Genomic DNA, 26961 nt, shown 5'->3' with positions numbered 1-26961 from the left:
AAAGAAACAAAGACAGAATTTCATAACAGAAATGAGAGGACACACACCTTACTGACATTCAGCACGTATAATCCCAGTGCACTATAAAATACAGATACTTTTGTCCAACATTAATCCATTCTGTCAGACAACAAAGTGATCTATTATGAGCTCCTTTTAGTGGAAAGGAAGGGAAAAAAAGAAAAGAAAAAAAACCTCTTCTGCCAGGAAAGGAGCAAAATTTCCCAATTCTTTCTTTATAGCATGGCCAAAGAGATTCGAAAAAAAAATATCAGACCCACTGAATCTCCCTTCAGAATGCTTTTCTTTCCCCATTGCTTTATTACTCATATATGATATTATTCCACAGCCAAAGACTAATAGTCATCCAGCTTGGCACTGCAAAGCAGTGTTATTATTTTGAGATTTTTTCCTCCATAAGGAAAGAAAGAGTTAAGAAACTCTCTAAAAGGTCCTTACAATGTTAGAATTGTTACTGAAAACCTAACTGCTAGATATATGTTATAAAGGTTGAAGTCACTGAAATGACTTTCACAGCTAGCTTTTCTGTAAGTCTTTCCAGAAGACTTATGAGATCATGCATTTGCAGGTCTTTGCCAATATTGTGTCAGGAACAGCAAGGTGAATACAAATATAAAAAGAAACATAAAGGAGTATGTAGAAAAGAAATAGTATGCTAATATCTATGAGTATTTTTATTATTAATGGATACCTTTAAGTAATGAACTCATTCCAAAAAATGCATGACTATTTTGTAAGCAAGCTGAGAGACTGTGAAAAAAAAATTATAGGAAAATTGTAATCATAGAGTAATAAGAGATCACCAAGGAGCATAATATTCTGATTGGACCATCATAGAAATATATCCTGCATCATACTAAGTATTTTCATAAGAAGTCCTGGATGAAGATACTATATAACTATTGAACTCCAGATCTTGTAGGACCAGATTAAATTGGATGAGTGAAGAGAATGAATTCAAAAATAATTTTAAAAGGCAAGTTGAATAAATTGTTTGCAACAGCAAAATAATTTCTACAGAAGCATTGGCAAAGTACTATACTTAAGAAAGAATAATCTGGTTCACAGTTCAGGATAGTAACTGGTTTATGTAGAACAGATCTATGTGTCATAATGCACAAGACGAACATGGTACAGCAGTGTCTGCTTTGCAAAAATGCAAACATGACACCTGTTTCATGGCTGTTACTTAAAACTCATTTAAAAAAAAAAAAAAGTGTTTTACTTCTTCCCTCTTGCTTGTGCCCTAGCTTATTCTCAGTAGATGCTACCTTCTAGACTGTGTAATTTTTAAACTCCAATAATATTTCTCTGTGAATGCCAGTGAAATGAGTCCATGCTATTCTACTGTCAACTTAGACACTTGAAGTGAAATCTATTTCTTGACTCCAATCATTTTCTTCTTTAGCAGTTATAACCTTCTTTATAGTTATAAAGAAAAAAATCCAAGAAATAATATTCATATTTCTAGATTGCAGTTCTTGTTAGTTCTCGTATGACCTGGTTATCTTGCTGTTTTTAAAGACTAATGAGAAAGTGAAATGAGCCAGTCTTTTTCTAACCTCTTTCCAAAGCATATCTGTAAAAAACAAACTGTCTTTATTGCAGGCTAAAAATTTGATTGAACTGTATATTGATCTGCTCTTCTCCCCAAGTCAAATCTATTTCCTGTCACCTTCTGGGTTTTGACTTCTCTAATGCAAACAGAAAATTAGATAATAATATGCTAAACAAATCACAGCTCATAGCCCAGGCTCCATTCTTGGAATTGTATTCATTATTGACATCAGAGTAACAAATCTGTTTAAGTCAGTGGAGTTGCCCTGTGGGAACTAAAATAAAAATTTAGGCCCTTTCATGAAAGAACAATAATGAAAAATATGGGGAACAACTTATGGCAACAGATTTTTTTTTCATTCCTATCTTAATCAAATAGTCCTTTAAGTATTATAAGTTGTCACTGGCAAAGGTAAGCTTCATATAACTTCAGTTCTTTTCAATAATCAAGAATTGAATGTAGTGTCCACCATGTGAAATGTATCTTATCAAAAAAAAGATTTTGTAAGAAACTAGAGGAAACCTAAGTACTGGGTATTTTACATCAGATAATGAAAGCTTCAGAGATGGATTTTTTTTGTTAATGTTCCCACCAGAAAGATCTGAGTTAGTGTGTTTTTCATGTATGCATTTATATTTTTCTCCCACATTCTAATTACAACCTAATTTTCTCCCTCACAAGATGAGCAAGAAAGTCTGGATTATGCTTTTCATTTCTTGAAGTCTTATTTGAATTGAGAAATATTTGTAGCAAAATCATTCTAGATGTGTGCTTTAGTTAATGCTATATTATTATATTAGCAAGCTTTATTTGGTATGTAGCTTCTACTTTCCTCTGTATTTCTAGACCTAGTAAGCAAAGATAAGGACAGTTCATTCATAGAGAAAAGTGTTTATTTATTCTGTGTGACTGTGCTGTCATCTCTGCTGTTGTGGACCCTTTCTGAGCACTTAATGCTAATGCATCTGAACACATTTTGCCAGCTCTTGAGGAGAATGCACCAGGGCTGGAAGCAACAGCAGAACATTGGCCTCCATACTTAGAGCTGTTGGTTTAATTTTGTAATTGGAAAATAAGCCTAAGGAGATAGGTGATGTAATTTTTGAATTGCTATATTTATGTTAAATTAAGGACAGAAATAAATTTTGTAGGAAACTGATGGTTTACATGTTTAGAGAAAAGAAGGAAATTAAAGGTTATTTACTTCATTTTTCCATAAGAAAATGTTCTCTGAGTTAGCTAAATCAGAAAAATGCTAAGGACAATTCTGGTTTGGTTTGGTTTGGTTTGGTTTGGTTTGGTTTGGTTTGGTTTGGTTTGGTTTGGTTTGGTTTGTTAACAAGAAGTTGAAAGGGAAGAAGAATAGCTAGGATAAAGTCTCTAAACTCACCCAGAGTGATCTCTTCCACTGGCCTGTAGCACCAGAAGTCTCAAACCTGTGTGACTAATTATGCAACAAGTTAACAATTATGGTTCATCTTCTATAATCTGCAAACTGTTTTTAACAGTGTTAACTAACAGAAGTTTATTTACACTTGTGGAAAAGGGATTCCGAAACAGTAGATCTCTGTAAATTGAAGCCTTGTTTAATCTGTAGTAATTTATATAGCAAAAAGCTATTTAATAACATATAAGTAATTGATTGTATGAGTGTTTATACGCCTAATTTCTTCCCCTTGATTTCAAGATTTTTATTTGAAGCACCCACAGTCTATCACATAAGATGTTCTCTACAGAAAGCAGGTTTCTGTCAGTAGAGTATCCATTTTTCTTTGAACACAACAATATTTTTGCAAACAGCAATTTGTAGGAGTGAGCCTTCTATCATTATAATGTACGTTTGCCCCATAGCCTTGGTTTTTATTGATGAAGCTACAGAAAGAAACTGTGGTTACTAATGATCTAGCAATTATTTTGAATAACTTTGTGAACAAATTAATGTACAATTAAATTGTCATCCATTATATAATAGATAAGATGATAAGGTCTTCAATTTGTGTTTATATTTTAAGTTCTCAATTTCATAACAAAGCTAACAGTATATTTTAAAGTTTGAAGGGGTTGGTTTTTTGTTTGTTTTCTGAGGATAATATTCTCATAAAAGATAAATTGTTTTTTCTCTCTATGGTGTCCCCAAAGAAATCTAGTTCACCTGGCCCTACTGTAGTTAGATATATTGATACTTCTTACTCAAAAGGTGACCTTAAAATTGTTCTTTAATGAGAGAATCTGGGGAAACAAAGTATTGTGAATGCTCACAATGTACTACAGTAGTTCTTAATTTATAGGAAGAATGGTTTTTTTTTCAAAGATTTAGTATATACAGCTGTTCTGCATCATTGTTGGTCAGATCAGGCAAGAACCAATCACCTCTGATCAGGAATAAGCATAGAGCTTTAACCACTTCTGTCTACTCCATGGATTTAGATTTGAGACAATGAACCGTAGACAAAGTGGTTCTCTTTACTGTAATTTGTATATAATGCATAGTAATAATGAGTTTTGCCTATTGTCTTAACACTTAAGATTACCTTTTAGGTGAACAAACTATGAACAATCTGTGTTACATTATGTTTTATTTATTTTTATTTATTATTTATAATTATAAGAAAGTTAAACCTGTTACCAGTGCTGTAATAAGATAATATCATAACTTAGAGAGTAATTCTTCAAAGGTTTGATATTGCTTTGATCTCCACAATAAAGGAAATTCTTTGCATTGCAAAACTTAAATTCATAAGTCACCCCAAAACAGAATTGTAAAGCTTTTGAACTTAATGATCAAAATGTTTTTTATGCTCTTTTCTTCATATTGTATAGCTTGTAGTGATTATCTGCACCACTGACAAATGAAATGGAATATTGGCTATAATTGAGCTGAGAAGACATTAGCTGTAGAAAGGGGGTAGTTCCGATGACAATTCTCAAGAAAACAATAACTGAAGTAATTACATATCTGCCACACATGAGTATGTATTAGTGATTAAAAATGAAATAATTGAAGATCTTTAGATTGTGTTTCTAAAAAAGATAGGCTTTTTATACATATTTATAATTTATAATATTTTATTAATATTACTGAACATCATGTATTTGTACAGATGAAAATGGATTTTTGAATTTTGCATTATGATTCTGAATGAGGATTTCCTCAGCGTTAATCATTAGCCTGCAGTAAATGATCCAGGCCTTGAATACATTTTGCTGTGTAGCTGGACTCTCTGAAAATGTGGGTTTGTACGCATACTCTTTTGGACCACCATCCTGGTCCTACTCCTGAAATTAAGGGGGTGTCCACTCTAAATCCTTAAGTGCAATTGATCCTTCTAGTGTTGATCCTTCTAAACATCTCCTGAAGAAATGGCATGCTCCACAGAGTCATCTTGATTTATTAGATACAAATTACCTACTGTATTTTACATTCCTTAAAGCCAGAGATGCACAAATTTTGCAGATAATTTCTCCTCTCTTCTAGACAGAGAAAGCATAAGAAATATGGGTGTATCCAAAAAGATTATCAGCATGCAAAATCTCTGTCATTCTTTTTTTTCCTGTAGTTTAGTCTTGACTTTCTTTTGTATCTCATTTCAGATCTGTTTTGGAGACAGAACTGTCTTTAATGAAGTTTATGTTCCTCTTGTTAGGTTTCTGTGCTGTAGCTCTTGTACACATGGATACTTATTATGTAATTCATGGCTTAAGTTACATAAAGTCACTGAAAATGGAAAATTTGCTCTGGAGGTTGTCGCCTGCCACTGGTGATGAGATGCCTCTGCCTGAATGGAGGATTAGGAAAGTAATGACTCCTCATTACTAATTCTCTGCTGGTTGTCTCAGATTCTTTCTGCATATTCAATCCAATATACAGGTTAAATGACCAAAAAGGAATGTGACTGTAGAAATCTATAGGATACCAGAGATACTCTAATCCATCAAAATGCTGGTAGCAGCAAGAATAGCTGTAAACTAATAGAGACATATCTCTGTGTGCTAATATTAACTTCTGCCAAAAAAAAAAAAACCTGTATAACCATATATATGTTTGCAGTTTTTTCCTGAGCATTCGTTATGCTGGTTCTTATAAGGCACTTAAATAATTTCAAGTGCCTTTCTGTGGTAATTCAGTAAACAGTATCTTCATAATGACATTGGTTCAATTTATAGCTTTTAGATCTATCTATCAAGTACAGTTATGTGTGATCTCCCCCTTATGTTTGCTTTATTTTTTAGCTCCAGACCAGTCTATCTGAACCAATGACATTATCCAAGTCGATCTCACTTCCTCGTAGTGCATATTGGCATCATATCACCCGGCAGAACAGCGTTGGAGAAATCTACAGTTTACAAGGCAAGTATATGCCACATCCATCAACTTCTTTCTATTTGACCAGAATTCATGCAAATTGCTTTTTAGTGTCACTGGTATTTTTCTCTCCTTTTCATTTTATCAATTGTCAGGAGCCACAGTAGGATTCCCAAATTTACATAAACCAGGTTTCTTTCAGTCAGTTTGTAAACTACTGGTGAAAATTCTTCCTAGAATCGCTACATAAAATCAGATGAACAATTTGGCTCAGTGTAGCTTCTCAGTAGCTAATGAGGGTCAGGATGCTTTAGTACTTTTCTTCCAAGAAGATTGTGTATGTATTTGGACACCTCAGGGTGCGCAATTAAATCTACATAAGATGTACGAGTTGCTAGATTAAAACAAAGGAATTCTAGGAATAAGAGGTACTCTTGATGAATTTGTTCAGAGGATCATATATATGAACTGTGTATTAGGCTGACTTACGGACCCACAAAATATACATATCATCTTTTTCAGTGTCCAAGTCTCCTTCATATACATAGATTCTAGTCTATTTGCTTATGACTTTAGATGCTGTAATTAATGTAAGTTGGGGAGGAGGAGAATTCACTGCTCTCAAGCTGAAATTAATTTGTATCTTTTAGGAAATTGAAATTATCATTACGTTTAAAATGTAGGCAGTAATTAATAGTATTGTTTTCACTTTTTTAAAAAAACAAAACTGTAATAAACGTATTCCTTAATCAAGAGCTTAAGGATTTCATTTCAATTCCCTTGTAATAAGCTGTTTGCATAAGCAATTTACATTTAGATAGGAAGCTAGAAACTGCTCACAAACCAGAGTACCAAGTCCAACAAAACGTATTACATGCTTTCATGCAGTATATAGATGAAAGCCATGAAGTATTTTGTTTTGTAAATTATCACATAAATTAAAATCAGCAGGTGAGCTGTGAATTCAATAGGTGACTCATTAAAGGGTACAGCATTTGTTTTTCCTGAGCCCTCATCCAACAAGGACAAAGTGAAGTTCTAATCATTGTTATGGACTTACAGTTAAATTACATTAATGAAAAAAAGAAAATAACCTTTCAGAAGTTGGTTGTGAAAAAAGTTGTGCTAGTAGATCACCTTAAAACATTAATTATATAATGTTATCATTTATGAACACAATAAAAATGCAAGAAAAAGAAAAGATAATTTGTCAAGGTGTTAGGGTTCCTCTTCTTACATTCATGTTGAGCACATCCTTTGGAGAAAGAATAGTAAGTGTTATGACATATATAAAGTGAGAGAAATGAACATTGTTCGTTCTTTGCTGCATCTATTGTTTCTCATAATGGTCTTTGTAATTCAGTACAATTTAAAGGAAAGCAAAAGTTCATACATTGAATGCTCACTCAGTATGCATACCAGCTGGCTCTGCAGGAGGCAACATATTGGAAGTGTATTATTAAAAATGTAAGAATTCTGCTTTTTTTGGAAGTAGGCAGATTTTGTTCACACTTTCTCTGAACCATGGGACAATTAAATATTTCAGAACATAAGATTTTCATTCCTCTTACATGTACTGTGATGGCTGATACTTGAGAAGGTGTAGTAGGTTTCAGGAGAGATAAATCCAGTTCTGTCAATGGGCTAAGAAATATACCAAGAGGGCTATTTTCTTTGCCTCCAATTGCAGGACTTCAATGTGCAATAATATTATTCATTATCTATAATGAAGATCTTTTTGAACTTTCTGCTGCAATGCTTATGACTAATGAAATGCAGTAAATTTGTGAAGAAGAAGAGAGTAGAAAATACACTTTCATTCTAATACCTGCTTGTACTGGTAGTCTTTGCACAGCAGAGACCTACTGGTTGCCAAAACATCAGCCCACAGATGCTTCACACATGTGGGTGGAAGGTGGGTAGTGAGGAAGCAGATTGCGAGCATCACTCCAACTCTCACTCTTCCACAACAGACAGGTGAGAGGAGTTGTTGCAGAGGAAAAAATCACTTGCTGATGCTCTGATCTTCTCTGCGCTTGAAAAGGTATATTGCCCCCTTCAGAGACAAGACTTTTTCTTTTGAGAATAATCCATCAAATTTCATTCAGCACTCAGTGTGTATTTATGACAAAGCTTTTTACATTCAAGAATTGTGAACATTTCACATTCCTCTTGTCTTGCAAATTCTAAAATAACATAACTATCATTGTGTCTACTTATATACAGATTACTATTGATTACAGTGAATCAGCATCCAAATACACTGTTAAATATGGAGCAGAAGTGTTTGCCTAATGGAAATTCTTTCAGAGTTGCAGTTTGAGGCAACTAGAATTTAATTAATAACAGCTGGTGATATATAAAGATAAATGAATATGCGCTCATACTACCTTGTTTAAATTGGCTCTTTGGGAGTTATTTAGCAGTCAAATTTAACTTAATTAGTAGTTTGAGTTGATCTGATAATAAATATGCTGTAGAGTAAGAAGGGGCAGGATGAGGGGACTGTGGGATTTCTTTAAAGGCTATATTTCAGATGAGAAAAGGCAGTTCAATAGATGGATTCTGGGTTTATCATCCTCCATCTACCCATGAAAATCCTTCATGTAAAGATCTGAAAACATTAAAGCACTGAATAATACTGTTAAAAGAACACAGGCTGCCCAAACTACCTTAAAATGCTGTGGGCTGATTTCTCTTTATATAGTTTTTCCTCCATTTGGTCGTCATTGCACTCTTTCAGTTCTTCATTGCACCTCTACAATAAAAGTGGTAATTTAGTTGTCTAATTAATTTTACATACAGGAACAAGTTGGGGGTTGGTTTTTCCCAGTGGTAGCACACCACCACCAATATTCATTTCAAATTCTACAGTATAATATATATATAACACCACAACGTTTTTAAAGCTATCTGGTTAAATTTCAGTCTAAACATCTGCATTAGAATGATTTCACTTAAAGGAAAGAAAACAGCATCTACCCTTATAACTCATTGTTTGTTTTTATTATCTGGAATATGGTTTAGCGCAGTTTCACAAGATATTAAAAACTGCTAAGTAAAGAAAATGTATTCTTAAACAGTAAATAATAACATTAAATTTTGGTACGTTTTAAAACTTTCCATTTGTGTGTTTAAATTTGCTTAGAATGAAAAAGGATTGCAGATAGATTTTTCAGCTGGATGAAACTTAGTTTTGTCGTTCTTGCTCTACAGAATTTAGATAGTACAAATTTTAAATACAATTGGTTTAGATATTATTTAACAAATCAGGCCAAATAAAATTTTGGTGTGGAAACCTGCATTAGTTTTTGTATTGCAGTTATGGAAAACACTTAGGAAATTATGTTCATAAAATCTAATTACAGTCTGGCCTTTCTTAAGAGATTCTAAATTAAGAATTTCTTTCAGTCACTTGTTGTGTTTGAGTCTGGTTTATATTCTTTATTTGGACATTGTTTTTGCATACATGTTTTTGAGGAACACCTACCCACATACATAATCCTACCTGTTTCTGTGAGAGCACTCATGTGAATTAATATGTATTTGTATAAGATTAGGGTAACCAGTAACACTTTACATGTTTTCCCATTAAAGAGAACAGTAATGCTTTTTTTTCTACAGAAAGTTACTTACCACAATTTACTTATCACAAATGCTTATCAAATTCCATTGTAAACACTTTACAAAGTGATTAAATTCCTGCTAAGTGTGTTATGTTTTTAAATGTAATGTGGAACATGAAGAAATAAAAATACAGTCTTCAGTGAGACAGGACTTAAGGCCAGTGCATCACCTAAGCTTGTAAACATGTCAAAAGCAAAAACAGAGAAATAAAAACCAGCCTCTCTGTAGGAATTTTGTTGTTGATAAAACTGATTTTTGTATTTCACAATACAGATTTGAGAAACTAAATCTGCTTTCACAAATCAAAATGAAAAGAACCTCTGGTTCTTCATTAATGCTAATATCCTCAGAAATCAGGCCTGCATTGTTCCTTGTCTTTTGGCTTTGATAGGAGAGAGCGCAGTCTTCTCTTTTTCTGATTATATTTTAACAACATGTAGAGTTACCCTGTTCAGCTAAAAGGCTTTATGTTTCAAAGGTAGACAGTCAAACGCATGACTTCTTCCGGTTGTGGAAGTCTTCAGCATTTTCACAGTAGAAAGACTGATATAACGCTAAAAATACTCAGAGAATATTTGAGTTGCTACATATTTAGAAGAGTTTGAATCCTCCTGTTCAACCCTCTTTAGGCTAATCCTGCAGGAATTTCCTGTGTGGTCTTCTGTAGTTTTCCACAATTAAAGTATGTAAAATGAATTGAAGGGCATTCATCATTTTGACATTTCCATTGTTTGTTCGTATGCCCAGCAACAGAGTACAGAATTCATTTCCTTATCTAATCTCAATGCTAGAATAAAGTGAATGATATAAACTGTTAGAATATATCTGATCATTCCTTAATGTTTCACTAAGCATCTACCGGTAGCTAAAATGCTTTATAGCCTGCCACCTTCCCATTTCCTCTGCTGAATCTCATCAGAACTTTCACATTAGTAAATGAAGCCTATAAAATTTGAAATATGAATAAAAGACAGCTGAAGCAGATACTGTAGAGACTGTGTAAGAGCTACATTGTTTAATATGATTGTATTATGTGGCTTCTTAAGTCTTGTGCTGCAGAGTAGATCCTTTTCTTCTGAACTTTGAAGTTCTGTGCAGAACAGTTGTCATGGTTTTATGATTTTCGGTCACCACTAGACTGGTTTTAAAATGGCACATTGGAAATGAGTAGTGTCCTACTCAGAAACTAGTAAAGAAAGACTTTATTTTGTTTTACAATAACTGTTGTAGCTAGTTAGGAGCATTACTGACAAGCTCAAAACAGTATTAGTTCTGGTAAATGGCTGCTGAGATAAGAGATTCTTTCAGTTATGAGCCATGAAAAACAGGAGGGAAAAGTCAAAGAAGGTTAAAAAAGTATATTATGTGGTCAAATTCAGAAGTTCTGATTTCGTTTAAGGCTCGTGCTGTAATGCCCTGTCTCTCAGTAGTTAGTCCTCCAGCAAGAGCTCTTGTCAATGACGTTGTTTTGTACTACATTAGGAAGTGCGCTGTAATCTGAGGTTACAACTGAAAAGCTGAACAGTGTTCAAAGAGAAGATAAATACTGGATAATTGCCTCTTCTCCTCTCAAAAAAAAAAAAAAAAAACCCACAAATTTTTCAATATCTGTTACAGAAATTCTAACCTATTAATCTATTTTTTCATCTTAGCTTAATGATTTCATTAATAAAAGTAGCTTCTTACTCAGTATGAGAAGCAAATTAAGCTTTGGCCCTTGCTTATATTAACCAAACCCAGGAAGTTTTAGCCTGAATTAGCTTAAGACAACATGCATGCTACTGACTGAAGATGGACTGCTACAGGCACTTGATCTGTCTGCTCTCTGATAAAATTCAAGGTCCTGAATTGTACTTGAGAACTATAGTTCAAAGAAAGAACGTGTGCTGTGGGAGAACCGATGCAGCCAGCTCCATGGATGCTAATCATCAGATGGCATTGGATTGCCTGAGCAAAAAAGGTTAACTGTGTTATTTTGAAGAGAAAATCAAATTATTTTGCAAAGGTCAGTTTTGTGAAAACTACTTTTTTCTATTAAATCTTTTCAGTGATAAATCCAAACTGCTCTAGATAGGATACTTTTTGTTATTTAAATCATTACAGTCACTATCAAGAAGATTGCCAGTAGTCTTTATAGTTCATTTTTGTTATTTTAAATAAATTGAATTATTTCTGTGCTGAAAAATGTATACTCTCTCTATATATATACACTAAAAATCATGAATGCATTAATCCCCTTAAAAAAGGAAAAAATAAAACTCAACCGAGCATAACTGTGGAAATATACATGAGCAAAAAGATGTATTTTCTTTAGTGCCTGTTTGCAGGAACTGTTTACACTTCTTTTTCTTTCAGTAATTGTTTTAAATAATGTAAAATGATTGATATTGACACCTCTATAGAACATGTTCACAAAAATTGTTATAATCTAGAAACAGTGTTGGATTTGAAAATAGAGTGTATAACTGGAAGAGTGGGGGAATGTTAATAACATCAGCTTTGCCTGCAGTAATGAGAATAGAAGCCAGGCACAAGGACTTCAAATACCATTGACTGTGTTCTGTTTTAAATGGAAAAAAGATACAACTCCCTCTATTTCTCATTCCAATGTTCATGATATAAAATGGCATCTTATAAATATCTATTTAACACCTTGTCTGAAGTGACATAATATTGACCTAACTGCCTATTAATTGCTTATTATGAAGTTCGCAATATATTTATTACAGAAAGAGTATCATAAAATGTCAACTACATGAAGTTTCTGTGATATTGTCCATCACGTGTATCCTGCTTTAGTAATCTGCAACAATATTATGGTAACAATATTTGTAACACATGACATAGAGTCTATTATTACAGACTATTTTCGTGGTAATGCCAATTTAAGCTAAATAGACACCCTACACAGTACGTTCATTTATTCAATCCATGACAATATGTTCTTTGAAACTCCATAGTGAATTTTAGCTGATTAAAACATCCTGGCGTTATTCAGAAGTAGGGAAAAAAGAGAAACGTTCAAAAAAAATTTAGAACATCTTTCATTCTCTATTTGTTCAAAAAAGCCATTTCATCTTGGTGAATGCTTGTATCCTGCCAACTTTTTATTTGATCTGAATGATACATTGTAAGACACTAAGATTATTTTCACAGAAGTAAGAACTGTGAATAATAATATGAATTTCTTCCCAGTGCCGTTAACAAGATTTCACCAAAGTGAAAGTTTTTCATCCATTCTGAAACTGAAGTCTGCCAACTCCATGTTTGAGTACTAGAAGTAAGTTTGCTGCTTAGCTGCTGGATATTTGTTTATCCTTCCAAATTTTATGAAGGTGCCTTTTGGGAAAGGATTTTATTGCTCTGACTTTAAGAATGCATGAAATATTAGTCTATAAAGCTTTACGGAAGAAAGGAGAATGTACTACTGAACTGGAAGAGAGAATAGAGAGAAAGGACTTGATGGAAAAGGGAAGAAGGGTGGAGTAAGCTGCTCAGTGATTTAGGATCTACACTAGTTATCAAAGGCCTATCCTTCCCTACTTCTGACTAAACATTCAGCATGATATAGCAGAGCAGTGCATGATAAAGCCATACCTATCCTAACTACAGACTGCAGAGGTGAAGCTCTAAGTGGTGCAAGATGTTTCACCGTTCAGAAGGTTTCAGGAATATTTCCAAGCAATGTTCTTGCTGAAAGTAGGGTTCACAGCCTGCTTATGTAAGTGTTGGAGCTTAAACATTAATTTGAAAAAGGCTGTTCTCATTGTTATTGTTATAAATGCAGCATCAGTTTGACTGAATGATTGTTGACAGACTGGCCCCTTGTTTTTATCCATTATTACTGTTAGATTGTTCCAGGGTGTCTCAGCAGTTTTGCAGGGCTTCTGCTTGTGTGATGGTAGTCTATCATTACTGAATATTTGATGTCACAAGCATTTTATGATGGAAGAGATAACCTGTTCTGGGTTAGAAAATGGAAATGTATTTCATTCAGTCTTGTCAACTGTCTCATTATTCTCCATTCATCAGAGCAGGTATTTAATTCTGAGAAATAGCTCAGCAGTTTTTTATCCTTTTCATGCCTCTTATAGAAACACTTTCCTCTGATCAAGTACGTGCATTTTGGTTTAAGTGTCAATCTGTTGTAGTGCAGTGCTTTTCCATGGATCTGTTTCTGAACAGTCTTATTTTTTTCCTTAAGCATTGCCATACATTAATTAAGGCAGTCTGTTTTTAACAAGTAACAGCAGGGGGGCAAAGGATGGGTTATGTGTTAGGATAAAAGTGAAGGCCAATAAGACTGACATAATCATGGGAGTCTGCTACAGGCCACCCAGCCAGGGCGAAGTGGTGGATAAGATACTTTATTGACAGTTGGGTGAGGTCTCGAGGTCTCTACCCCTTGTTCTTGTGGGGGACTTCAACAATCCCAGAACAATCCTGGAGGTTCCCAGAGTGTGTAGGAGACAACTTCCTGACACAGCTGGGGAAGGAGCCAACAAGGGGAAGCAAAATCCTGGACCTGCTGTTTGTTAACAGAGACGGCCTTGGGGGGGATGTAAAGGTTGGAGGCCATCTGGGGCAAAGTGATCGTGAAATAATAGACTTCTCAATCCTTGTTGAACCTCAGAGGGGAGTCAGAAAAACTGCAACCTTGGACTTCCGAAGGGCAGGCTTCAGCCTCATTCAGAGCATGGTTGAGAGAGTCCCTTGGGAGGCAGTTCTGGAGGGCATGGGAGCCGAGGACAGCTGGGAATATTTTAAGGAAGTTATTTTAAAGGTGCAGGAGCTGACCATCCCCAAGTCATGGAAGACGAGCCGTTGGGGTAGAAGACCAGTCTGGCTGAACAGAGACCTTAAACTGCAACTCAGGAACAGAAGAAAAGGTTATGGTCTTTGGAAGAGGGGGCAAGCAATTTATGAGGATTACAATTACATAGTGAAGCTGTGCAGGGAGAAAATTAGAGAAGCCAAAGCCCAGCTAGAACTGAACTTAGCCACTAAGGTGAAGAACAACAATAAATATTTCTATAAATACATCAACCGTAAAAGGGGAGGGGTAGGGAGAATCTCCATCCCTTGTTGGATGTTGAGGGCAACACAGTGACCAAGGATCAGGATAAGGCTGAGGTACTTAATGCCTTCTTCGCCTCAGTCTTTAATAGTAAGACTAGTTGCGCCCTGGGCACACAGCCCTTTGAGCTGGCAGATGGGGATGGGGAACAGAATAGGCCATGTACAATCCATGGTGAGATGGTTTTAGACTTGCTCCGAAAGCTGGACACTCACAAGTCCATGGGGCCAGATGGATTGCACCCTAGAGTGCTGAGGGAGCTAGCGGATGTGGTTGCCAGGCTGCTCTCCATCATCTTTTGACAGTCCTGGCTAACAGGGAATGTCCCGGTTGACTGGAGACTAGCATATGTGACACCCATCTTCAAGAAGGGCTGGAAAGATGATCCTGGTAGCTATAGACCTATCAGTCTCATGTCGGTGCCAGGGAAGGTTATGGAACAGATAATCTCAGGAGACCTGGTGGATCAGTTAAAGGTCAACCAAGGGATCAGGCCCAGTCAGCATGGGTTTATGATTTCATTCTATGACAAGGTGACCCGCTTAGTGGATGAAGGTAAGGCTGTCGATGTGGTCTACCTGGACTTCAGTAAGGCCTTTGACACTGTCCCCCACATTATCCTCACGGAGAGCTGGCTGCCTGTGGTTTGGATGGGCATATGCTCTGCTGGGTGAAACACTGGCTGGATGGCCGGGCCCAGAGAGTTGTGGTCAGTGGAGTTAAATCCAGCTGGCGGCCAGTCATGAGCAGTGTCCCCCAGGGCTTGGTGCTGAGGGCTCTTCTATTCAACATCTTTATCAGTGGTCTTGATGAGGGGATTGAGTGCACCCTCAGTAAGTTTGCAGATGACACCAAGTTGGGAGGGCATGTTGATCTGCCTGGGGGTAGAGAGGCTTTACAGAGGGACCTGGATAGACTGGATCAATGGGACAAGGTAAACTGTATGAGTTTCAATAGGGCCAAGTGTCAGGTCCTGCCGTTTGGTCACAAAAACCCCAGGCAACCCTACAGGCTTGGGGAAGAGTGGCTGGAAAGCTGCCTGACGGAAGGGGACCTTGGTGTGCTGATGGACAGTCGGCTGAATATGAGCCAGCAGTGTGCCCAGGTGGCCAAGAAGGCCAATGACATCCTGGCTTGTATCAGGAATAGTGTGGTGAGCGGGGCTAGGGAAGTAATCCTGCCCCTGTACTTGGCATTGGTGAGGTCTCACCTCAAGTACTGTGTTCAATTTTGGGTGCCTCAGTACAGAAAGGACATTGAGGTGCTGGAGCAGGTCCAAAGAAGGGCAACAAGGCTTGTGAAGGGCTTGGAGAATATGCCCTACGAAGAGAGACTACAGGAACTGGGGCTGTTTAGTCTGGGGAAGAGGAGGCTGAGGGGAGACCTTACTGCTCTCTTCAAATACCTGAAAGGTGATTTCGGTGAGAGTGGGGTTGGTCTCTTCTCCCTGGTGACAGGTGACAAGACAAGGGGAAATGGCCTCAAGTTGCGCCAGAGGAGGTTTAGGTTGGGTATCAGGAAAAACTTCTTTACAGCAAGGGTTGTTAAGCACTGGAACAGGCTCCCCAGGGATGTGGTTGAGTCACCATCCCTGAATGTGTTTAAAAACTGTTTGGATGTGGTGCTCAGGCACATGATTTAGTGGTGGGTTGTTAGAGTTAGAGCAGTATGGTTGGGTTGCGGTTGGACTTGATGATCCTGAAGGTCCTTTCCAACCTAAGCAATTCTATGATTCTCTGGCAAATACTGAACGTTATCTGTACCAGAGCATGATTTTTCAGTCATAATATATACTGTTTTGAATGCATCTATAACTGATTTTTACTCTCAGTACAGTAGTACAGCTGTAAGAAGGTCTCTTCTCAATGCCACTGGCCACAAAACTCTCAAAACTTCTAGACCATTGATCTTCTTGTATCCGTTCAGTAAAAGAAAAAAGTTTTTTCTTAATCTTCTTTATGACTTCCTAATTTGCTGACCAGCATTTATGCTCATGGATTTGGCCAGCATCAAGGTGTTTTAGAACTGAGGAAATATAAAGAAAGGCCCAAGATACATCTTCACATACTCTTATTACCTTAGTTGTACTTCAAACCTTGTATTGAACTGAAGGAATGAGCCATAAATTTTGCAGTACTGTTTATTGTGTAATAAAATACCAAGGAGGGAGACAATTTAAGCTGTTATCTTCAAGGTGTGACTGTTTTTTAGCTTATGCTGCAGTAAATCAGGTATATTACCAGGGACATGAATGACATTACGCTACTATGCAACTACTATGAAAAAGGAAAATGTACAGGAAATTTGAATGATATCATTGCTATGAATATTAGATGCTTACTCATTTTCCTTATCTAAATATTCAAAGCCAAGCAAGATGCAAGAGAAGACCTTCATAACTAAACAAGAAAGATAAGTTAATTTGCTGTTAAAGCATTTGTCCTCAGCTGTTGCCAGTTATCCTTGCTCTGGGAAAAAAAATCTCTGCTCACCTATTGAAGATGAAAACCCTTCCCTATAACTCATGTCCAGAGTTCATTGTAGCATGAACGCTTTTGTGCATTTCTGCAGTGACCTGTGTCATTATTTTGAGCCTTTTTGATTGAAGTTAATCTTTATTGTGATGGTCATGGATCTTTGCTGGATTTTTACAAGGAAATATAGATTTACTTTATGTGATAAAATACCTGTACATTTACTGTGGACTTAGAAAACATCTATATGAAAGCAATTCTTTTTTTTTTTTTAATTGTATTACATTGCAAATTTGATTAGACGAAAAGAAGTAAACTGAGAATCCCTCTGCAACTGTGGAAATTGTTTGATGAAGTCTTCTTTGCATAACATGAAATTGTCCCAACACCTATAATGTTGCAGTATTTGTTAATACCTAGAGAAAGCAATATTCAGCCTCAACAGTATGGGAGTGATGATGCCCTTATCTCCCTGAGAACAGCTCTTTCCAGCAGGAGCTCTAAAGCCAGACTCCATGAGTCCTGGCCTGCTGCTTGCAATTATTTTTTATTCAGAGAGATAGAATTAGCTTTGAACTCTGTCTTTGCTGACCTCAAAAGAGTAAATTATCTTCCCCTTAGAGGTAATATGACTGACTGACTGTTTATACAGCATTTGCAGTCTTCACCAGCCTGGGGAAGAATCATTCAAATCTAACAATTATTATGGCATCTCTCATCTGACAGCCAAGCACTGTTCTTAAACCATGGTGCTAGGGTGTATGTACAATTTTAGTGCGCAGTGTTCGAAATTGCCTGTTTCTTGAAGTGGACACTAAAGCCATTAACCTGTCAAGAGCAATTTTGCTAGGGGAAAAGTATTCAGAATTATTTTGTAGCATTTTATTGGAAATTTATGTGTATTTTCCTTATACAAACACATTTATGAGAATCACATTTTTCCAGATAGCTACAGCATGGATTTTTTTGTTTTTAAGTTTCACTAACAGAAATGAATAAAAAACTCATGACTATGGATATATCAGTTGCTCCCCAGATTATCTCCTACAAATATTCTAAGAAGATTTTTAAACCTACACTGTGAATAAGCAAACAAAACAGTATTATGCAGATCAAAATGAAGTACATGAATGTAGATAAGATGCACATATTAAAACAAACCTTGTTATATCACATGTTAAGATAAACCTTATTATAAAATGATCATTACAGCATGAAGAGTTTCATCCATTACTTTTGGAAGTAATATTATAACTCAGATGTTCTTTCAGTGTGAATTTTCTTCTAAACTCTATTGCTAAAATACATCAAGAAATGCTGTATCTCACATGTGCATGTCTTATATATTATTTAGTTAGTTCTTAACAGCTGCAACCTTGAATCAAACTCACATCCCGGTGTTTTTACTTCCCAGAAGTGTTTCTTAGATAAGAAGTACCATTTAGTGAAGACTGGAATTAAACAGAAAGCCATCATATCTACCATATTTTAATATAGGATTATCGGATTTCATAGGCATAAAACACATAGCCAGGTACAGCACATTGTGGATCTTCTTAGACCTTCTTTGTAAGATACATCTATCCTTTATGGGAGCCCATTCTACATTATGTTCCTCTTAAAATCACTTCTCACTTCTTTTCTATGTAACGTTGTTTTCATTTCTCATAAAATGTCTATGAAATGTAAATAGTTGGTGACAATTATGTCCAATGTTCCAGGTTATGTAACAGAACCAAAAGAGTAGGAGATCCCAGTCAATTATAGATAAGCTTAGCTCTGCTGAAGAGACCTCCTACTTTGTTTGCTGAAGAGATTTATATTCTTATTTTACATAATATGTCAGAAACATGTTTATTTCACCAGTTAGTTGTCCTTTATGTATTAGTATTGTGTACTTGCAGTACCTATCATAAACACAATTGATAATAGTTGCCGTGTATGGAGACATTCTCCACCAAGAATGTCAACAGTTTACGGGCAGGTTCAGCCTGGTTCCGTGACTAATGGGGCGGGGGAACCCACAGACCCATGCCCTGGGAAAGGGAAAGGGTTACAGGGCAGGGAAATGGACCTAAAAAGAGAACAGCAGCAACAATCTGAGGAGAAACAAACTACTTTACTAAATAAGATATCGGAATGCAAAATAACACAATGTAATACAATATAATTAAAATTGAAGTTAATAAATCAGATAAAATGAGAGAGAGTGACCAAAAAACAAAAAGGCCTTACTCTAGTGCTGGTGATGAGACAGCTAGGGAGAGAGACACTGCCAGGACGAGCAGAAAGGGTGCGAGAGCAAAAAGGGACATCTCGTGATATATGAACAGTTTTTATCTTTCCCTCTGAACAGAAAACAGTAACAACAAACAGTCCTCTGGGAAATGTAGTTGTTCTTCTCTTCTGAGAACCAGGTACCTAGAACTATCCACAATCCATGGAACTGGAGCATTAACTCTTTAACTCTGAGTGCGCTACATGATGTCATGATGTGGAATACCGATAACCAAAAGTCATAAAACCGTGACACCATTTTAAAATGCTAAAAATATTTTTTCATTTTAAAATCTTTCTGGTCAGTCAAAAAGATTCCTTTACTTTATAGATAGATATGAGCTTTTTATGTCATGTATGCCAAGCTATTACTTTTTTTTTTAATGTTAGCATTATGGCTATGTGCGAAATTACATCCCTGGTAAGTTTTTTTTGTGTACCAAATGTAATGTCTCTGGAAAATGTAAATACATGCTTAGTTCCCCATGATAACTGGAAGCTTCTTTCCTAATGATAGCCACTTCAGACACGAAGACAAAAGGAAATGTTTTCTGATCTGGAGGGCTAGTAGGACAGGGGAGGTGATTGTTCCTCTCTTCTCTATTCTCATGGGGCCCCGTCTGGAGTAATGCATTCAGGCCTGTGGCTCCCAGCACAAAAAAGACTTAGAGCTGTTGGAGCAGGTCCAGAGGAGGGCCATGAAGATGATCAGAGGGCTGGAGAACCTCTCCTATGAAGAAAACTTGAGGGAGCTGGGCTTGTTCAGCCTGGGGAAGAAAAGGCTATCGGGAGACCTCATTGCAGTACTCAAGTACTCTTCCAGTACGTACAGGGAACTTATAAGCAGGAGTGAGACCAGCTTTTTACATGCTCTGATAGTGACAGGAAAATGAGAATGGTTTTGAAATAAAAGAAGGGAGGTTTACTTCAGATATTATGTGGAAATTTTTTACTCAGAGGGTGGTGAGTCGCTGGCACAGGCTGCCCAGAGAAGCTGTGGATGCCCCATCCCTTGGAGGCTTTCAAGTTGAGGTTGAATGGGGACCTGGGCAGCCCTGTCCCTGGCAAGGATGTTGAAACTAGTTGATCTTTAAGGTCCATTCCAACACAAGCCATTCTGCGATTCTATGATACCGCAGTCATATTGCCAGGCATTGTTATATGGAAAGACTTCATACCTTGAAGTTCTGATCTAATGAAAGATATTTACATCTGGTTTGTTTGTTTGCTCATTTTTAATAGAGGAAGAATCTGTGCATGGATATTGGTGTAAAATGTGGTGATATGAATTATTATAAGCGGTAGCACTATTTTGATTAAATTGTTGCCTTGTTTGATTATGATCCTCTTGATGCATTGAATATGACTGTGATTTGACAAGACAATAAATCCAGCTTGAAAGTACCTGCTGTTTGTTAAGAAATGCCATGGCTGTGTGATTCAGAATTGTTCAAAATATTTTGATAGGTAGCTTTGTGCACACAAGCTTCATGCCAAACTAGATATCACTTGAACTTTATATCAGATCTGATGCTGTCTCATCTCCTGTTGCTGGCATTGTGCCAGCGTTAAGGCATATGGCTAGCATAAATGCTCTATGTTTTTACTTACTGTAAATAAGATCATGTTCTGACACTTGATCTACATTCAATCTCTGTGACCAAATGATGCATCTGTGCTTTACTGATGTTAATTATTATGGAATAATGACCTAAATCTCCATTTTGAATTTCTCTCCTGGCTGCTGCAACTGTGGGGTTCAGGTCAGTTTTCAAAGACTAGATCACACAACGTGGATGCAAGAGATAATACTCACATTTAGGAACAAAATGTACTTGGACCCTGGCTCTGAACCAGTCTAACATTAAAATGGCCCTAAATCAGTCAGTTTTGTCTTTCAGGTGAAGATGATTACTTTGTTAATATTGCAGCAGGTATATATGTTTTCTTAGGCCTCTAGAAGATTTAAGTACCTAAACAGAAGTCAACACTGATAATTATATGATTACAGCTGCTAATACAAGCTGAAGGTGTGACTCCCTCTGTTCACTATAAGTATGTGATTCCTGTGAAAGCAGTAATTTAAGTGCCTGAAGTTCCCACCAACCAGGAGTATAGTGTTGGTATGGAAAGTATTTTAAATCTTGCAAAAACAATCTCACTCCTCGAGACGAGGTGTCAGGGCAAATGTTTCAAAAAGAAATGTGAATAGTTCCAGATACCTACATCTATGATTTCTGTTATACAGACTATGTCCATGAAAATGTGAACCTTTTGAAAATTTTATTTTTTAATAAACAATTTCTATGATATATTCATCATTTTATTTGAAAATCTGAGTTAATTCAACAAGCCAAAAGTAGACAGAAAGTAGCAGAGATACCTCAGGATGGGAAAGAAAGGGAGGTGGGAGTGGGAGGATGTTTTTGAGAACATAAAAAAAATTGAATAATCAGTATTATATTGGGTCCCTCCCACCAAAGAAGCTGTGTGCCAAGATTAAGCTTCTTTTTAATAACTGCTGTATTTTCACAGATGGCGAGTTTGTTCAGATCTGTGCTTGAGAAACTAAGTAGAAGGAGGAAATGCATTACCTTCTTTTCTCTTTTGATTATTAATTGCTTAGAAACAGTACATTGTATCCATGGCTTATCTTACAGCTACTTGCAATGAACACATTTATGTTTTGAGCAAACAGTCACAAGGCTGTATGGTCTATCATTTACTTGACCTAGAGGAAGTGGGTGTGTTTAATATCATGGGCCTTTGTAGTCCTATTGAAAACAGAGAAGGAATAAGAAGATGAGGTTACATTTTACAGTAAATCAAAAAAAAGGAAACATTTTGTTCTCTGCCCTAGAATGTTAATAAAAGCACTGCAGTGACAATAATATATAGCCTTTTCCAGGATGGGAAAGAACAGAAACGTATGTTCTGCCTTCTGGCAAGAACAATGATTTTCCATTTTATCTGTCAGATCTATCTGTATATATAATGCTTCTAGAAGCATAGTGTCTGTGTAGTGAAATATGTGAAATCTAAATTAACAATTCTACAAAACAAAGTCATGATAAAAACAGAAAATGTGTTCTGGAAGTTGTATCTGTGGCTTATAGGAAAAGAAAGACTGGAGATATCCATTATCTGAATATTAACTAGTTCTTTTTCATGTTCCTGTTCCAGACACTGGAACAGGTTGCCCAGCAAGGTTGTGAATGCCCCATCCCTGGAAGCGTTCAAGGCCAGGCTGGATGGGGCTATGAGCAACTGCTCTAGTGAGAGGTGTGCCTGCCTATAGCAAGGGGTTAGAACTAAATGATCTTAGGTCCCTTCCAACCCAAACCATTCTATGATTCTATGGTTTTTATGCATATAATGTAGATGTTCATCCAAGGAACAGTGAGCTTTTTAAAGACAAAATGAAGTAGTTTGATTTTGACAGATTTTGCTTATTAAAAACAAACAAACAAACAAAAAAAAACTGTTACTGGATTTCTTCCAGTAATTTAGGAGTTTAAATGCAAATATTAAAATACAAACTGTTTGGCAGATTTTACTTTTTTGACTTTATGTTATGAGAGGATGACCACAAATAATACCATATTTTCCAGTATTCTGAAAAGTATAATCAGTGTAACCTAATAATTGAACACACTATCAATAGTTAGGAATTGAGATTCATTTGTAAAGTGTTTTCTTTAGAGAAAAAAAAGCAACACAAAGAGAATTTGCTATCTATACACTTACAGTTGGTCAACACAATTTTACATTTATTTGTTTTACAATTAAAATTAATTTGACAAACGATAAGAAAGTTTATCCAAAGCTAGTTTTAACTTTGAGAAGTGCTTCTTTTTTTGTGTAATGTGGATCTGCTCATAACATTTTTCACATTGTGTGCATCAGCTAAATCAATTCCACATCTGCATTTGACTAGGCGTATGTCGGTGTCTCTGTCTTTTTATTTGTCAATTGTCATTTTAGAACATTTAGAAATAGCATTTTACTTGGTAGTTTCACACTTTTATTACACTCATGTTCCTTACCTTGTTTTTATTTTAACAACAGACAAAATCAGTTTTGGACTGCTGCTTGAAAGGATGTATTCCATTTTATTTTTGCATACTTTCTGGTGACAACAGCTTTATTATTTTCTGGATTTCATTTAACATGCCTAGGAGATTAAGCACTGACATCAGACAAGGAACTGTCTGTGAGCAAATTACCTAATCAGTAATCATTCCTAAAGAATTAGCTCACACTTAGATTTTAGTGAATATCTGGATTATTGATCAGTTTTATATTAAGTATATTAATTATTTTCATTTCCAATTGAAATTTCCTAGCAAAAAAAGAAAAAAAGTCAAAAGAAAAATGTTAACTTCTAACGTATACCCTTACTGTCATTCAAGACATGAGATCCACTGCCATATTCTGATTTTTCCTTCTAATGTAAATGTAATAGATGATAGAATTGTAATTTTGCTCACTGTGTCAGCAAAGGCCATCACTGGGTGTAGCAAATCAGGCAAAGACAATAGCAAAAAACTGTCAAAGCACATTCAGCTCTTTATAAGAGAAATGGAAAAGTACTGTGATGAAAGACTCATATGAAAAGACGAATGAATGTAGGAATGCTGAAACTCATTTGAGTGCAAATTTCATCTTAACACTTAGCCTTTCCTTTATATTAAGCATACTTCTTTTGTTGTTCACATTGGATGTCTGTATAAGAAACATTGTGTTATTTTTCTCCATTGATATTTCTGTCTTTTTCAAAAAATAAGCTTACAGTGAGATTATATACTGTATCCATAAATGTCATAAAATCATACTCTGTAATCAGCATCTTCGTGGTTTGGTCAAAAGTATAAAATAACTATGATGAAGACAGCTGGCTTTATGACATAGTCTTATTATTGAGCTTGCATGGCTGAAACAACTCATTGGAACAGAAGCACCTAGATTTTACCCAAAGGAAGGGCACATTCTTCACTTGTCATGAGAGCAAGAGAAATGTGCTATTTCTACAAAAAGGAGAAAATTAGCTTTCTATAGGTCGAGGCATGCTAGACTTCACTGTCAAATGCACAGTCTGTAGCTACAGACTACAATTAGAGGGCCATGGGAGCTATATTTATTGTCATTATTACCACTGAATGCCAAAAGGTACATGTCACTGACAGAAAATGAGTTTCTTGCCCTCAGAAGTCATCTGTTTTTCTGTAAATGGAAAAAGGCAAGTATTACCTCAGACCTCACTTTGGGTGGAAATTCCATATTTTTTGTGACCTCTACCAAAAGTTGTTGAATACAAGTGGGCATTTCTATGAATTTCAGATGTTAGAATAAGTCAGTGGAGGACAGAAATGGGATGGGCAATTGAAAATGCATGATCAAGATAACTTCTCAGTCCGTAATTTATCATATTTCTTTTGCTAGCTATGAGATAGATTATTTCCCCTTTTTCAAAGAGTTTCGTTTTTCTCAGATAGTTTATTTTCCTTTTCATGTGTTTAACTGATCTCAGTGCACTACTAGAGATTCTCATTAAAGATGACTTTGTAATATAAATGTTAGCTGTTTCCTTTGCTCTCAGTCTGTTAGCTGGTAATGAGTAAGGAAGGGTTCTAATGTTTAAATAAAGCCTAACATCTAAGCCATCAAAATAATGTGTGAAAAAGTTTCTGAAGACTACAAATACAGTCCCTCTGGTAATCTGTAAACTTGGCAAAACTAACTGAGTTACAGATAAAATGCTATTTTGTGATCACTTATGAGGCTGCTTAAGTGTATCCGTATCACTGTTGGAAAAAAAGTAGCATAAATACTCCACCAGACAGCACTTCATATCACTTGACATTAGGTCTTTAAAAGGAAAAAGGCTAAAACAGTGTTTGTTCAGCTATTATTTTTAGTGTGTGTGTAACTGTATACAAACAAGTATTTACAAACCATCAGTTAAATCTATTGCAGAGTAGTAGAAATACTGTAGTGTAGCAATTTCTGCGACTTCTATTTTGATTCAATATTAATAATTATTAAATTAATCAGATTCAGATTTGATTGGATTAGTCTACCTAGGATTCTGCAAAAAATTGTGCTGCTGATGATGTGCAGTTCGTTTTTCTATCTGCCCAGCTATTCAGCCCCTTCCCACTCAAAAGTGACAGCTTCAAAGGAATGCTTTAGCACACAGGAAGTGTATTTGATAAGAAGAGTTGAGTTGTAGTTGCTGAAATGTTATGACAGAGGAACAGAGCTGTTAGCTTTACTGTGCTCACAAAATTCCATCCAGGCAATTCATCAGAATGAAACAGAGATGGCTGTATTTCATGTTTGTATGTATTTTTGCTGTTCAGAAGAACTTTCCAATATATATCTTTAGACTTTTATTCTTTTTTTTTGACACTCTGATGATCTCAAGTGCAGCACAAATTCCTTTTTTCCTCAAGAAATGATTTACTATGCATTCTTACATGAAGGTAGGCAATTCGTAGAGTAGGCTCGTCATAGTTCTGCGTGTAGACCTGACAGTCGGAAAACTGTTTGCTAATTAATATTAAGCCTACAGTGCTGGCTTCATTGTCAATAATTTTAGTGTAATAGCAGGATGGGACATTTGTTTTCAGGTGAAAATTTTAGAAGTTTAAAATATTCCTTCTTCTACAGGTTGTGAATGTAAATCTAGATGCTGGAGCGTGTTTGGGTTTAAGTTTAGAGAAACGAAGCATTTATTAGTTTGATTTTCCTTCTTTAAACTGTTGTGGAGTTGCCACCTGAGTTATTAAAAATGTGCTTCATTTCATTTCCACCCAGCTAGAATTTAGCATTTCATTTGTATGTATGTTCCCAGTTCCCTGTTACTCTCAAGCAAAATATGTAGGGAGGAAAAGCATCTATGCTACCACTAATTACTTTCCATTTCATGACTCATTCTAATGATTCTTCTTGCTTATCTAATGATACATTAAAATAGTTACAGTATTGCTGTCATTTGGTACTTTTATGCAATATCTGATATCAGCCAAATTGTAACATATTGTGAATATTAGAAAATCATAGCTTTAAATATGCTCCTTAATAAATATGTCCTCAGACTTTTCATCTTTCTTCTGGAAGTATACATGGTGGATAAATCTTCATATTTCTATGTGATAGAATGCAACTTAGAAACATTAGTATTTCAAATTGGGAATACTGTGCTATGTGACCAGAAAAAAAATAGCATTTCTAGACTCATTTATATTTTGCTGTTTGTTATTTTTTGTAGTTGTTGTTTCTTTGCTAGTTTGTTTTCGTGAGCATAACTAAGTATGGTGTGGCTTCAGAACTGGAGAGCTGGGATACTTGAAAGTTTTCTTGATGTAAGCTAGAGCTGGGACGCAGAATCTGCTCTCTTTAAAAATAATCCTACAACAAGAAAATGTATTCAATTGTAATGTCAGTTTGTGTAAGTTTAACGGGATACATTTAATGCCAATGAAAATGAAATCTGAGGTGAAGGGAAGACAGACTTAAATGATGACCAAGCCCTTTGTCTTTCATAGTGCCTTGCTACAGTGAGGCAGTGACCAGCATCATGGCAATTACTGAACGAGTATTGGCAAATAATGTTCTTTGT

At 35.9% G+C, this 26961-nt stretch overlaps 1 protein-coding gene across 1 annotated transcript in view; it reads left to right on the top strand.

Moving 5' to 3' along the window:
* DOK6 (docking protein 6) overlaps positions 1-26961 on the top strand; it is a 262715-nt gene that overhangs the window by 201105 nt on the left and 34649 nt on the right. Inside the window, exon 7 of the mRNA XM_021386341.1 lies at positions 5810-5927. Coding sequence (XP_021242016.1) covers positions 5810-5927 — 118 coding nt within the window. The remainder of the gene's footprint in view (positions 1-5809; positions 5928-26961) is intronic.

The sequence above is a fragment of the Numida meleagris genome, chromosome 2 (assembly GCF_002078875.1).
Source record: "Numida meleagris isolate 19003 breed g44 Domestic line chromosome 2, NumMel1.0, whole genome shotgun sequence".
Lineage (NCBI taxonomy): Eukaryota > Metazoa > Chordata > Aves > Galliformes > Numididae > Numida > Numida meleagris.
The sequence above is the reverse complement of the archived record's forward strand: the minus strand, read 5'-3'. Positions and strand labels throughout refer to the sequence as shown.